General features: G+C 38.8%; 1 protein-coding gene across 1 annotated transcript; it reads right to left on the bottom strand.

Annotated features, from left to right (window-relative positions):
* Positions 1–6,605: 6,605 nt before the first annotated feature.
* Positions 6,606–7,535, bottom strand: LOC114029943 (olfactory receptor 2AP1-like). Its single transcript, XM_027844595.1, has one exon. The coding sequence runs from the start codon at positions 7,533–7,535 to the stop codon at positions 6,606–6,608; it is 930 nt and encodes a 309-aa protein (XP_027700396.1).
* Positions 7,536–13,443: the final 5,908 nt, after the last annotated feature.

Genomic DNA, 13,443 nt, shown 5'->3' with positions numbered 1-13,443 from the left:
GCCTACATGGTACTATTTCCGTTTACGTTTACAAGGATTTTGGAAACTGTGCATTAACACTGTGATGTCTTTCCTTATGCATGACTAGAGTCAAAAAACTGATAAATGACAATCATTGATGACTACTCTTCAGTTTGCCAGATGATTTCAGGATCTCTGGGGTATTTCAGAAGATCACAGAGTTTCAGAACTGGAACGAACCTTGCAGACCATCTAGTCCAACCAGTACCTGGCTGATGCTCCTCTGTACAAAATCATTTGAAAATTCTCTTTAAATGGAAACCTACCAATCTTCTGAGGCTTCCCAGTCTACTTTTAGATAACTCTAGTCATCAGCAAGTCTTTTGTTATGTTGAGCTGAAACTTGGCTGTGTGATTCCCATCTTAGCTCCAAGTTCTGTCAAAATCCTAATGGATTTTCTGCTCCACAGACTAGGAGGACAAAGGATCTTGGTAAACAGGTGACATACTCATATACCTGAAAATCCAGATAGATTAATGGAGGTTTCAATCCTAAGTGTTCTGACGGGTGAATCAAAGATGAGAGAACGTATTTGGTGTTAAAGTAGTATTACATACAGCATGATTTCTCTGAACTCTTGACCAAGTCCTACTTCTTTTCTTCCCATAAAAACACAGTGTTATACAAGTTTTGCAGTAAAGGTATTGAGATCAGCTAACCTTTACCCATGGCAGCCTTGTGGGCATTTTTAAATATCTGTTTCCTGTATTAATGCATCTTCAAACTGATTCAAAGATTGTGGGAGAGTAGACCTTGTCTTATGTAAGTGAGCAGGTAGATTGAGTCAGAAGGGAAGAAATGGGACTGAGGTCAGAGTATATTCCAAAAGGAAAGATGCTGGTGACCTCTACAGGCCTCATGGGGTCTCTTTGGCAGGTTCAAAACTAATCTGAATCACTCAGGTTTTATTTGCTCTTTTCAGTATAGCACTGGGAGTTCATCTGGATGAGTCATCTAAAGGTTCCCTGGGGGATGCTCATTCTGAAGATGTTAATGAACTTCCTTAATTGGTAATTTTGGAAATAAACCTTGAATAGAAAGAGGGTCCAGAGAGGTAGGGGAATTGGTGCTGGGAGAGAATCAGTTGAGTTTCTGGAGGCTTCCATTGGCTTTGAGCATCCTCAGCAGTGCACAAACACCTGATATCCAAATCAAGAGTAAAATTGTTCTGTGATGAAGACTATCCCTGGAAACCTTTCCTGCTGTTCCAGGTGATGGGAGATGCTGGAAGTTGTTGTTTTAGAGTCAGATCATTAGGACTCATCTACTCCATCCCTCTCATTTTATAGTTGAGGAACCTGAGGTCCATATATTAAGGGACTTAGCCAAGGATATGCAAGGAATAAGTAAGAGATCTGGGATTTTCACTTAGGTTCTCAAACTTCAAATCCAGCACTCATGTTATATTTGTTTTGGAGCAGTCCTTTCTATCTCCCTTACAGTGAATTGTCCACTAAATGCTTTCTCTTTGATGGAAAACAGGAGACCTTCTGGTCCAATCTCCCATTCTTGTTTCATTCAGTCATTTCCTATCCACACTTTTTTTTGTCCCTCATAGGCCCAAGCACTCACATGTCATTACCCTCTTATCCATTCATGCATTATTCATTGCTATTCTTCATGTGGCTCTCAAGTCCCTAAGCCCGTTGTCCTATCAATGCTCATGCAGTGCCACACCCCAAACTTCAAGCAATTCCAATATCTTCTTTGTCCTCCTATTCATATTCTACTGAAGAGAACCAGAATCATGCCATTGAGTCAACTGGGTTGACTACATATTTATGTTAGTAATTCCAATTGGACCTTCACTGGAGCAAGGCAATCTTTGAACTTCTCTCTAATTGATTGCCCATCCCACTCATCACAGAATCTGTTCCAAACATTTTTTTCCTCAAGCCTCTCCCATTACCTTTTACACTTTCATTTGAGGACCTTGCTTCATACTTTACTGAGAGAATATAGACAATTTTCTGAAAAATCCCTCTTCTCTCCTTGTTTACATCTTACAACTCCTTGACATCATCTTGACATAAAAGATTAGGATCTTTTCTCTTTCTTATGAAGATGTGTGTGAGGTCATTGTGGGTGAAGAGGTACCAGAAGAAATATAAGTGCTCAAAAGATAACAAGTTAGTCAGTTAATTACTTGCAGGCATGCAAACATGTAGCTACGTAGACCTACAGGGGCATGATGGTGGAACGTACACTCAGATCAAGAGCCCAGATCTCTGAGTCTCTATATATCTGACTGTTGTTTCTGGGCAGATTCATAGGGACCAGGTTGGAGAGGAACCTTGGTGACAGTCAACCAGTGGGTTGTATGAACAATTTCCTCCCACCCCCTTTGCCATTTATCAACCACAAAGCCATTGTGATTAGGTAACCTTGTATACATGGATTAGGTGAAGTTTGCTAAACTGATAATTTGCTAACCTGAAATTCCTTGCCTAAATGTAGCTCATCAAGCCAGTTATTGGGTACATAGGAACTTCATAATACATAGGCAGGTCAATCAGTGGTGAAACATGGAGTTATTTCTGTGAGCTGGGGTCTAGCAATAGGCCAGTTTTCATAATGTCACTCTTTTTCTCACCAAGGCTAACTCTTCTAAAAATACCCTTGATTCTATCCTTTCCTATCTTTTTCAAGCATATTTCCCCAATATTCATTCATTCATTCATTCATCCATTCATTCATTCATTCATCCATTCATTCATTCTCTGTCTGTCTTGATCTCTCTTATCTTTAGTCTTTCCCTTTTTGTCTACTAGTTCCTTCCTTACTACTTACAAATACGTTGAAATTTTCCCCAATCTTTAACCTCCCCCCTACTCCCACTCTGATCCAACCATCTCCTCAAGCTATCATACTTTTTCATAGACAAGCTCCCAGAGAAAGTTTTCTGTAAGCAGATGTGTAAGGAGACTGCTTAGAGAGGTACTCAGCTGAAAGCATAGAAGGTACATGTCTGCTTTAGGCAGCTAGGTGGCAAAGTGGATAGAGCGCCAGGCCTAGAGCCAGGAAGACCTGAGTTCAAATCCAATCTCAGACACTTACTAGCTGTGTGACCCTGGGCAAGTCACTTAACCCTATTTGCCTCAGTTTCCTCATCTGTAAAATGAGCTGCAGAAGGAAATAGCAAATCACTCTAGTATCTCTCCCAAGAAAACCCCAAATCGGGTCACAACGAGTTGGACATGACTAAAGCAACGGAACATCAACAAAAAGGGAAATGCCTCAGAGAGACAGATTATGGAGCACACATATTAGCTACTGGGGCATTCAAAAAGACCTTCTAAACTTCAACTGCCATCTTTTTGCTTTATTCTCTTTTGGGGAATCTTAGGTGACCATGGTGTCTAGTGAAGAGAATGGAACCTTGGAAAAGTGAGACACAAATGTGAGTTGGGATCCAGGTTAGGTTTTACAGCCAGATCAGAATAGATGGCATGATGAGCAAGGATCAGTCTCTGGCATTGGCTTTTGAGATCCTAGACCAAAAGAAGGACTCATCTGGCAGCCACATACCCTTTAGACATGACCTTGCTGATTACAATACTATGTAGGAACTGAGCTAAGTTTTGAGCATAATCTCTCTCCCCCAGAGTGAAGTGATATAGGGAGGATATGCTCTGAGGCATTGGGGGAAATATCTGTCATTTGTTCTTGCTATATTAATTCATGTTAAGTGGCTAAATGGAAATGTGGTGCTAATTTCTGGCACCATCACAAGTTGAGGGGATCATAGCCAGCAAAGCCTCAAGCTGATGAGAGAAAAACTCCCCTGTCTCTCAGGGTACCTTAGAACACTGAGTGGAGATGTAGCCTGAGAGAGCAATTCAGAACATACATGCAACATATATGCTACACTGGCTTCTATATAGTGCTTTAAGGTTTGCAAAGCTCTTTATATTTACTATCTCTTTGGATCCTTGTTCTCTCACTCTTGTCCCCTGCTGTCACTTGTGGGATCTTGCCTCCTCAATTGTACTGTCTCTTTCTTTTGTAACATCCAAATTACTCTCAGGTTCCTGTCTCTGCGTCAGATTTTAAAATATCACCTGTGTTCATAGTAATTCTGCTGTCAACATGTAGTTATGTAGTGGTTCATGCTTATGTCCCCAGTTAGAGAGCAAAACGCTCTTAATACTGGACTGATGGCTGAGCTGATAGTGTTGTGCAATGAAGTTCACTCTACTGAGTGGCTTCCATTGGGTCCTCATGATGTAAAGAAAGTGACACCACACAACACAAGGCTAGGGTCAACCACAGGCATTTATCAGAATATAAAATCAGGCAAATGTATATTTTTTTAACAGAACAGTAAAGTCACAATTAAGTGGAAATAAAGCAAGGATTGTTATGTAGGGAATGCCTGTTCTTCAAGACTTGTTTTGTTTTTTTCAGTGATCCTACAACTGTATCAGGGACTCCTGATAAAAACACACAGATATGTTCCTCTCTACTTATAGAAAGAGAGGTCATCTTTCATGGACTTGAAGAGAGGAACTGAAGACATGGTACACATCTGCTGGTGCCACAGTCATGCTGCTGCCATGGGATGAGCATATTCTCTCTTCTCCCTCCAGTCTCATCTGAGGACTGAACTCCTGTTTGAGAAGAGTTTTCTTTCTTCCTAACTTAGGAGAAGTACAAATCCCAGGGTCTTTGTGATCAGTCAGCCTCTTGCCAGAGGTTGTTCCACTCTCATTATTATGCTCTTCTTATCCACTGGTTCTTTTCCCAATGTCTACAAAATATTCCTGAGTTTCTTTCATCCTTAAAGAAACGACAACCAAAAACCAAACCAAAACAAAAAACCCTTTAGTTGACTCTGCCATCCCCTTAAGCTGTTATTCCATACCTTTTTCTCCTTGTCATTAGCTAAATTCCTAAAAATGGCTAATTATCACCTTCTACTTTATCTCCGCTTTGCAATTTTGATTCCACCCCTCAATTCAACTGTTTACCTTAAGATTCCCCATGGATCTCTTAAAATCCTATGGCTTTTTCTCAGTCCCCATTCTATTTTACCACTCCAATTTTTCTTAGACTGTTATTGACTTCCTCCTCTTAGACAGTCTCTCCTCACTGGTTTTTAAGACCTTGATCTCCTTTCGTTTCCTCTCATGCCTGTCTGACCATCTCTTCTCAGGGTTATTTTTGTTGCTCACCAGCCTGCTCTTGCCCACTGTTTATGCCTCCAAAGTTCTGTCCAGAGGCCTCTCATCTTTTTCTATTCAATTCCCTTTAATTCAATTATCTTTAAGCAGGTCCAAAGTCAAACATCTAGCCCTATTCTGTACCCTCAATCCTAGTACTACATGAGACCTATTCACTTGGATATCTCATAGGCAACTCAACTATCCCATTATACCTTCCACTTTTTCAAACTCCCCACTCCAGCCTGCCCATTTTTATTTAAGTCTCTATTATCCTTTTTGTTTATACCTTCAGGGTCATCCTTGATTGAAGTAACATTATCTCGCCCCCTTACATCCTATCATTTCTCATCTCTTAGAATAAAATTCTGACATCTTCTATTTTTTATCATTATAAGTTATTCTTAGTAACCTCTCCACTTTCCTCTCAAATAGTTATCCCATATGACAAATTATATATATATATATATATATTTTTAAAAAGGAAAACAATCAGCACAAGTGATAGATACATTTAATCCATCCAAACACATGTTCAATGTGCACCTGCAGACCTCTAACCTCCATGAAAGGGTAGTGTGGGGGCATTCTCTCACATTTCTTCATTTGAGTCATGTTTGATCTTTATAATTTTGTTACACTCATTTTTTTTCTGGTGTTGGTTATTTTCCCCAATGTCATCTCCATTCTTCTTGCACAACCTCTAGAATCTGTTCTGTTCTATCTGTTGACACATTCCCTGCCCTAGTGCAGATTCTCATCCATTCTAGTTTGGATTGTTGCTGCCAGTTTCTTTCCTCACCAATCCATCTACTTATGGATGATGAATTGATGTTAAGAAAACACAGATTCAAGCATAGATAGGAATTTCTGCTCAAATATCTTCATTGCCTCTAGGATAAAATATGAAATTCTTAGTCTTGCATTTGAGCCCTTATAGTCTGCCTCTCACACACCTTTCCAGTCCTACCATATGTCGTATCACTTGTTTTCTCTATTTTCTAGATACGTTGACCTGATAGCTAGTATGTCTATCCAATCTTCTGCTTTTGTACTTTTACACATGAGGCTCCCCATGTCTGGAATGTATTCTTCTCTTACCATTGCCTCTTAAAAGTCTATCTTCCTTAAGCACAGCACATCCCCAGTTTTTAATATTCAACCTCCTGAAATTACTTTGAATACCTTTGGCTAGATTTGTAATTATTTTTCTAAGCAGATGCACTTCCCCAGCACAATGTAGTTCTTTGAGGGTATGTTTATCTTTTCATCCCTAGCACCTAGCACAATGCTTTGCATGCAGTAAGAATGTTAAAATTTTGTTGAATAAATTTAAGTCAGAGAAAGTATTTTGGAATGTCTGTTGCTTCATTCATCTGTTTTCTTCTTGTTTTTCATGCAGACTTGAATTTTGTATCATATCAATGATTCATGATCTTTTGAACCAAATTCTTGAAGGCTTGTATCACTTCTTTGTTCCTGAGGGTGTAAATGAAAGGGTTCAGCAGGGGGGTGATTGTTTTTGGGAATACACTCACTTCCTTTTGGAAGGTGAAATCTTCCTTTGCTGAGGGTTTGATGTATATGAAGAGACAGATGCCATAGGAGAGAGAAATGACAATCATATGGGAAGAACAGGTAGAAAAGGCCTTTTTCCTTTGCTGGGCAGAAGGAAATCTGAGAATTGTCTGGATAATATTTGAGTAGGAGAAAATCACTAACCCTAAGGTGGTCATCAATGTCACTATGGCTAAGAGAGAATCAACTAGCTCTACAAGGCCTGTGTCTGAGCAGGAGAGCTTTAGAAGGAGAGTAGTATCACAGTAATAATGATTTATTATATTAGATGAGCAGAAGTCCAGGAAACTAGCCATTAGGATTGCTGGGGCAGCAATCAGGAACCCAGCCAGCCAAGAGCAGAGGACAAGCAGGATACAGACTCTGCTGCTCATGATGGTTGTGTAATGCAGGGGTTTTCTGATGGCAACATAGCGATCATAGGACATGGCAGCCAGAAGGTAAAACTCTGTGGCCCCCAGAAATATGGCAAAAAAGTACTGAAAGAAGCAACCAACAAAACTGATAGTTTTGTTGCCTGTTGAGATGTTCAGTAGGATTCTGGGAGTAAAAATAGATATGTAGAAAATTTTTAAGATGGAAAAATTCCGAAGGAAGAAATACACAGGTGTCTGGAGGTGGGAGTCCAGTACAGTGAGAGTGATAATGGTCAGGTTGCTGATGATGCTGGATATGTACATAAGAAAAAGGAAGAGAAAAAGTACAACCTGGAATTCAGTGACATCTGTCAGCCCCAGAAGAATGAAATCAGTCAATGTGGTGAGATTTTTCATTGTGACCCTGGTTGAATCTGAAGGTGAAAAAGAGAGAAATCAATGGTTAGGATGGCACCTGAGTATATCAGATCGGGATAACCAGCTCATGATGATTTTTATTATAGATCACAAGCTTTGGTTGCTTCCTCCTAGACTCCTTTTTCGTGACAGATTGTCTTGAAAGTTCTTTTTTTTTTTTAGGTTGTCCTTTTGTCACCCATTGGAATTATTCTAAGAAGGAGGTTGATAAGTGACATGGAAGCCAAAGGAGGGTAGGAACTAAGGGATAATGCTACAATAAGATAAGCTGAATAAACAAGGGGCTAGGGATGTTTAGTGTGAGAATACTTGAGGCAATAGGAAATTGTCTTCAAGTATTTGAAGGGATCTCATGTGGAAGTGGGATGAGATTAATTTTGTTGGGCTCTTAACATTTTTTGTTTCATGGATACCTTTGGCAATCTGGTGAAGCCTATAGACCCCTTCTCAGAATCATGTTTATAAATGCACAAAATAAAATATAATATTACAAAGGAAACCAATTATATTGAAATACAGTTACCATAATAGTTAAAACAAACATACAAAAATGGACAAATTCCTAAACCTCAGGTTAAGAACCCTAATTCACCTCTCTAGTGGACAGAAATAGGAATATTAGCTAATAGTTACAGAATGACTGATTCAGGCCAAATGTTAGAACAGACTTGCTACTGGTGGCTAGAAGGAGGATGAGGTATCTCAGGAGGTCATGTTTCCCCTCTCACGGAAGATCCCCTTGAGAAGGCTGGATGACCATTTGTTGGGCATGTTGTAAGCAGCATTCTTTTTTGGGTAGGAATTGTACTAGATGGCCTTTGAGATCCCCTTGGAACTTTGTGAGATACTATATTCTGTTATTTTATGTGTGACATCTCCATCTGATTTTTTTGTTATCCACTTCCCATTTCCATTCCTTTATCATGACTACAAGGCTCAGTTTTCCTTTGATCCCTCCATTCATGTAGTCATGTCTTTCTTAGATTTATATCTTCTTTTTTTCCCTTCCCCATTATTGAGGGTGTTTGTATGTGCTTTTGTTTTTGTATGTGTGTGTGTGTGAATACTCACATTTATGTATATACTGCATGTCCTGAAAGTTTTAGTGCAGTTTTAAGCTTTAATAACTTTAAGATATTAATAGCTTTATTTAAGCTATTAAAGCTTAAAACTGCACTAAGACTTTTGGGACATCTGTGTGTATATATGTGTATGTGTGTATATATGTATGTATATAAAGTCCACATATGTATGTGTGCCTCCGTGTGTGATTCCCCATGTCTACTTGTCATTATCTATTATTTCTTTCTAGCCCATCTCTAGAAATGATAGAGAATTCCTTCAAGATAGGATATGAGGGAGCAAATAGAGATCTCTCCCATCTCTCTAGCTCTTTTCCCAAGAGTACTTCCAGCAAGCCTTCCTTCATATTTTTTCCATGTATGTTTGAAGAGATTTGGGGGCCTGTGCATTGGCAGTGTCAGAAGACAGAAATGGGTGTATGGGAGAGACCTTGGTAGCTGATTGGATATGGGAGTGAGAGAGTGAGTGTTCAAGGATGACAATTAGTTTGAGAGCCTTGGTTATGAAGAGGATGGTGGTACTTTTGGCAGTAATAGGGAAGTTAGGAAGATGGGAGGGTTTAGGGCAAGGGAAGGATAATTAGTTCAGATTTGATGTCTACAGGAAATCCAGTTTGAGAATTCCATTAGGCAGTGGGTGATGAGAGACTGGACATCAGATGAGAGCTTAGGGCTGGATAAGCAGATTTGAGAATTATCATCAGAAATGATAATCGAGTCTATGGAAGTTGATAAGATCGCTAAGTGAAATAGTACAGAGTAAGATGAGAAGAAGGCCCAGCAAATGATACCTTCTGGGATACCCATATTTAGCAGGTATGACCTGGATGAAGAACCAGCAAGGCAGAGTGAGGTAGATAGTTAGACAGGTAGGAGGAGAGTGATATCACAAAACCCTAGAGAGAAGAGAGCACAAAGGAGAAGAGGGTGATCACCAGTGTCAAAGATTGCAGAGAGATGAAGGATGAGGATAGCAAAAAGGCCATTAAAGTTGGCAGTTAAGAGAGCTTTAAGTACATTTGGAAAGAGCAGTGAATGATGAGGTTAGAAGCCAGACTGTATGGAGTTAGTAAGAGAGTGAGAGGACAGGAAAAGGAGGTAATTGTTGTATATTAATTAGTTAATTGTTACAGATTAATATGTTTAATCTCAAAAGAGAAGAGAAAAATGGGACAAGATCTAGAGAAGATGGATGGATCAAATGAGGGTTTTTTGAGGATGGACACATAGGCAAATTTGTAAGCAATAAGGGAGTGTCCAGTAGACAGGGAGAGATTGAAGGTAAGTGAAAGGGGAGAAAATAGAAAGGGCAATCTTTCAGAAAAGATTGGATGGAATGAGATCACTTGTGCATGTAGAGAGGTTTGTTTTGATGATGAGAAAGGCTACCTGATTATAGGAAACAAGGGTCAAGAGGGTGGAGATGACGGCAGAAGGCATGTGGGATGGGTTCTCCTAGGTCTATCATTCACTTGGCTCACCACTATTCTAATGACTGGTATTTCCAACTGGTGGCCTTTGTTTTCTTGGGAGTTTCTTAAGCATTCCATTAAATGTTTCTATCATTCCAGCAGCTTAGAGATTATAAGAGAAATGAAAATTCTGTGGTTCCTTGGGATTCAGTCCAGATTTTGACTTTGTGGGCAGTGAAGGGTGATCCTTGATTCCTTGCCACCATCACAGGCAAACTATAATAGCCAATCAATAAACTTAGTCTTTCAATATGGGAGTCACTGTCTACTTGTGGACAGGGGAGAACAAAACTTAGTCCCACACACATGTGAATGGCATGCAAATTGATGCTAAGCATTAGTTTTTGTTATTGAATGGGCCAATATAATCTTTTTGACAGACTGGTTCCAGTATCCCATCTGGTGATGAATCTGGGTAGTGTTTCAACAATGATCTTACTTTTTGGTAAATAGGGAAGATTAGTAGGAAAAAGGTAAGCATTTATTAAGCCTGCATACCAAAAACTGTGCTAATCACTTTACAAATATTATATCTCATTTGATCCTGTGATGTAGGAACTATTATTACTCCATACTTTACAGCTGAGGAAACCCGAGGTTTATGATTCTCCTGTGTTTTATTTTTTCCTAGTTTAGGTATTAGAACTATATTTGAATCATAAAAAGATTCTGGTAGAATGTTTTTTCCCTCAGTTTTCAAGAATAATTTGCACATTAATTGTTCTTCAAAAGTTTGATAGATTTTTTTCTTTGAATACGTAAGGCCAAGAGTTTTTTCTTTGATAGTTCCTTTACAGCTAGTTCTATTTCATTTTCTGATATTGGCTTATTTAACATCTCTATCTGGTCTTCTGTCAGTTTAAGTATTTAGTATTTTGAAGACACTCATCTATTTCTTCTGTATTCTTAGTTATGTAAGCATATGAATAATGGATTCTGATTATCCTTTTTATTTCTTCTGGTTTTATTGTAATTTCCTTTTGTTCATTTGATATTTTGTTGATTTAGTTTCCTGCTCTCTTCTTTTTATTCAGATTGGCTAACGCTTTTCAATTTTATTAGTCATCAAAGAACCACAGAAAGAGAATGAAACTTAAGCTATTTGAGCAGACAGTGCAAAGTAAAAAAAAAAAAAAAAGATCCAGGGTGCAGTATGCATAAAAATATAGTACAGATCAGTTATTCTACTCAGAAAGCAATGACTACTATACAAATAATCATAGCATACATTATAGAATGATTAGAACCAAATTCAGAAATTTAATCTGGTGTTACTATTAAAATCTATTGGCAAGCTGTTAGGACAGCCTCATCATTGCATAAAATAGTGTTGCAATAGTGCTAGTCATTTTACATTTCATCTTTGCTTTGCACTATCTACTCAAATAGCTAAGTTTCATTTTCTTTCTGTTGGTCACTTCCCTGGTCTTTGCCAAATCCTCCTTTTCAGGAGCTTTTCCTGCCACCAACCACTGCCATCCAGTGGACACCACTGTTGTTGCCCTTCAAACCTGACCATCGATGGAACCTCTGATGAGATGTCTAGATCTTTTGAACTTACAGCATCTTTGGGACACACCCCTTTCAGGTTACTAGTTCATGTGAGACCAGGAAAGAACAAAAGCAAATGGGCAAAGACTGCCAAGGGGTTTATATACTTTATATGGGAAAAGGTGGTAGTGGTATCCACATGACATCATAGCAGACGACTGTCCTCCATCTCTCACTAGAATCATACCTTGATGCTTAGAGAATCTCACCCAAGAGGCCAAAGCTGAAAACTGTCTCCTTTTAATAGCTCCCCTGAGTCATCAGGTTGTTGGGATTAGCAGTTAATTAAGGGACTCAGTGATGCATCATACATGGCCAGAAGCCAGGCCACTCTAACTTTTTCCTGGTCCTCAGGAATATTGACTGAGCAGGTTTGGAACTGTGTGGGAAGGAAAATGAAGGGCACCTGCTACATACACATGTCCCCTAAACACCCTGACTTTTTAGTTCATCAACCTCCCAAACTCCCCTGATCTCCACCTTCACTTTCACCTTAACTAAACACAGGGATGACTACACCCTTGATTATACCCATCACCCATAACTGTACTGATTCCATAATCCATTAATCTGAACTTCTCTCTAATCAAGGTCTAATAACCTTGAATTTCTCCATCATACTTTTTTTAAATAAATTTTTGTTTTAAATTTAAATACAAAATAAAAAAAGAAACAAACAAATACAAAATAAGAAAAGGAAAAAAATTGCCATGTGCACAGCAGAACATAAGAGAGGATTCAAAGTATAAAGCAATAAATTTCCATTTCAAGAAAGCCTATGTAATAAATGCTATACGTTGTGTTCAGTGCTGTCCATTTTTTCTTTACTTCCTTGTAGGTTTTATTTTGTTCTCTACTGTGCACTTTTCACTTTGTTCTTTTCCCTCCTTCCCCCCTCAAGAAGGCTACAATTAAGTGTGTGTATATACACACACACACACACACAATACATACACATATATACACACACATATATATGAATGTATATGTGTGTGTACACACACACACACACACACACACACACACACATTATTCACTGTTAAATCCATTCTTTGTTCTCTCTTTGACTTTTCTTGTTTTCCAAATCTATTCTCTCTTACTCTGGTCTCGTTTTCCCCTCTTCACTACGTAAGACCAGTGGTGGACTGATTCAACTTTGCCAAATTAGTTTTCTCTCCTTAAATTCTTTGCTCTTTGGTCTTATTGATAATAACTTCATGCCAACCTCTAACTCTGAATTATCCTTCTCTCTTCTTTCCTATTTTTATTGATGTGTGATTGAAAAGTTGTGGGGAAGGGGGAAAATCATGCAGATATGTCTGAATGAGTTTATTATAAATTTTTATTATCCAGTCTCTAATTGCTGCAGGAAAATCCTCTTATTTTTGTTCAACTAACTCTTACATTCTCCACAGTACCTATTTTAAACCTTTTCCTCTTTCATATCTTATTAACCCACCTCATTTTCTCCCTTATCAGTAGTCATCATTTTCTATTTTTTAAAAATAAGTTTCTGTTGATATTTTCTTATTTTTGCATCATCATAGTTATTCCAAATGTACATTTTTTGGGGTAGGAGTGGGGCAAAGCAATTGGGGTTAAGTGACTTGCCCAGAGTCACACAGCTAGTAAGTGTTATGTGTCTGAGGCCTGAGTTGAACTCAGGTGTTCCTGACTCCGGGGCCAGTGCTCTATCCACTGCGCCACCTAGCTGCCCCCCCATCATAGTTATTCTAACTCTCCCTCCTGTTTTCTCTCCCAGAAGAGTCCTCTTATATGACA

Source organism: Vombatus ursinus, unplaced genomic scaffold (assembly GCF_900497805.2).
Source record: "Vombatus ursinus unplaced genomic scaffold, bare-nosed wombat genome assembly UNPS02005204.1, whole genome shotgun sequence".
NCBI lineage: Eukaryota > Metazoa > Chordata > Mammalia > Diprotodontia > Vombatidae > Vombatus > Vombatus ursinus.
This window is presented reverse-complemented; position numbering and strand designations above follow the sequence as displayed.

Bases quoted from the DNA above. Each gene is read 5' to 3' on its own strand.
- LOC114029943 (XM_027844595.1), bottom strand. From the start codon at position 7,535: ATGAAAAATCTCACCACATTGACTGATTTCATTCTTCTGGGGCTGACA.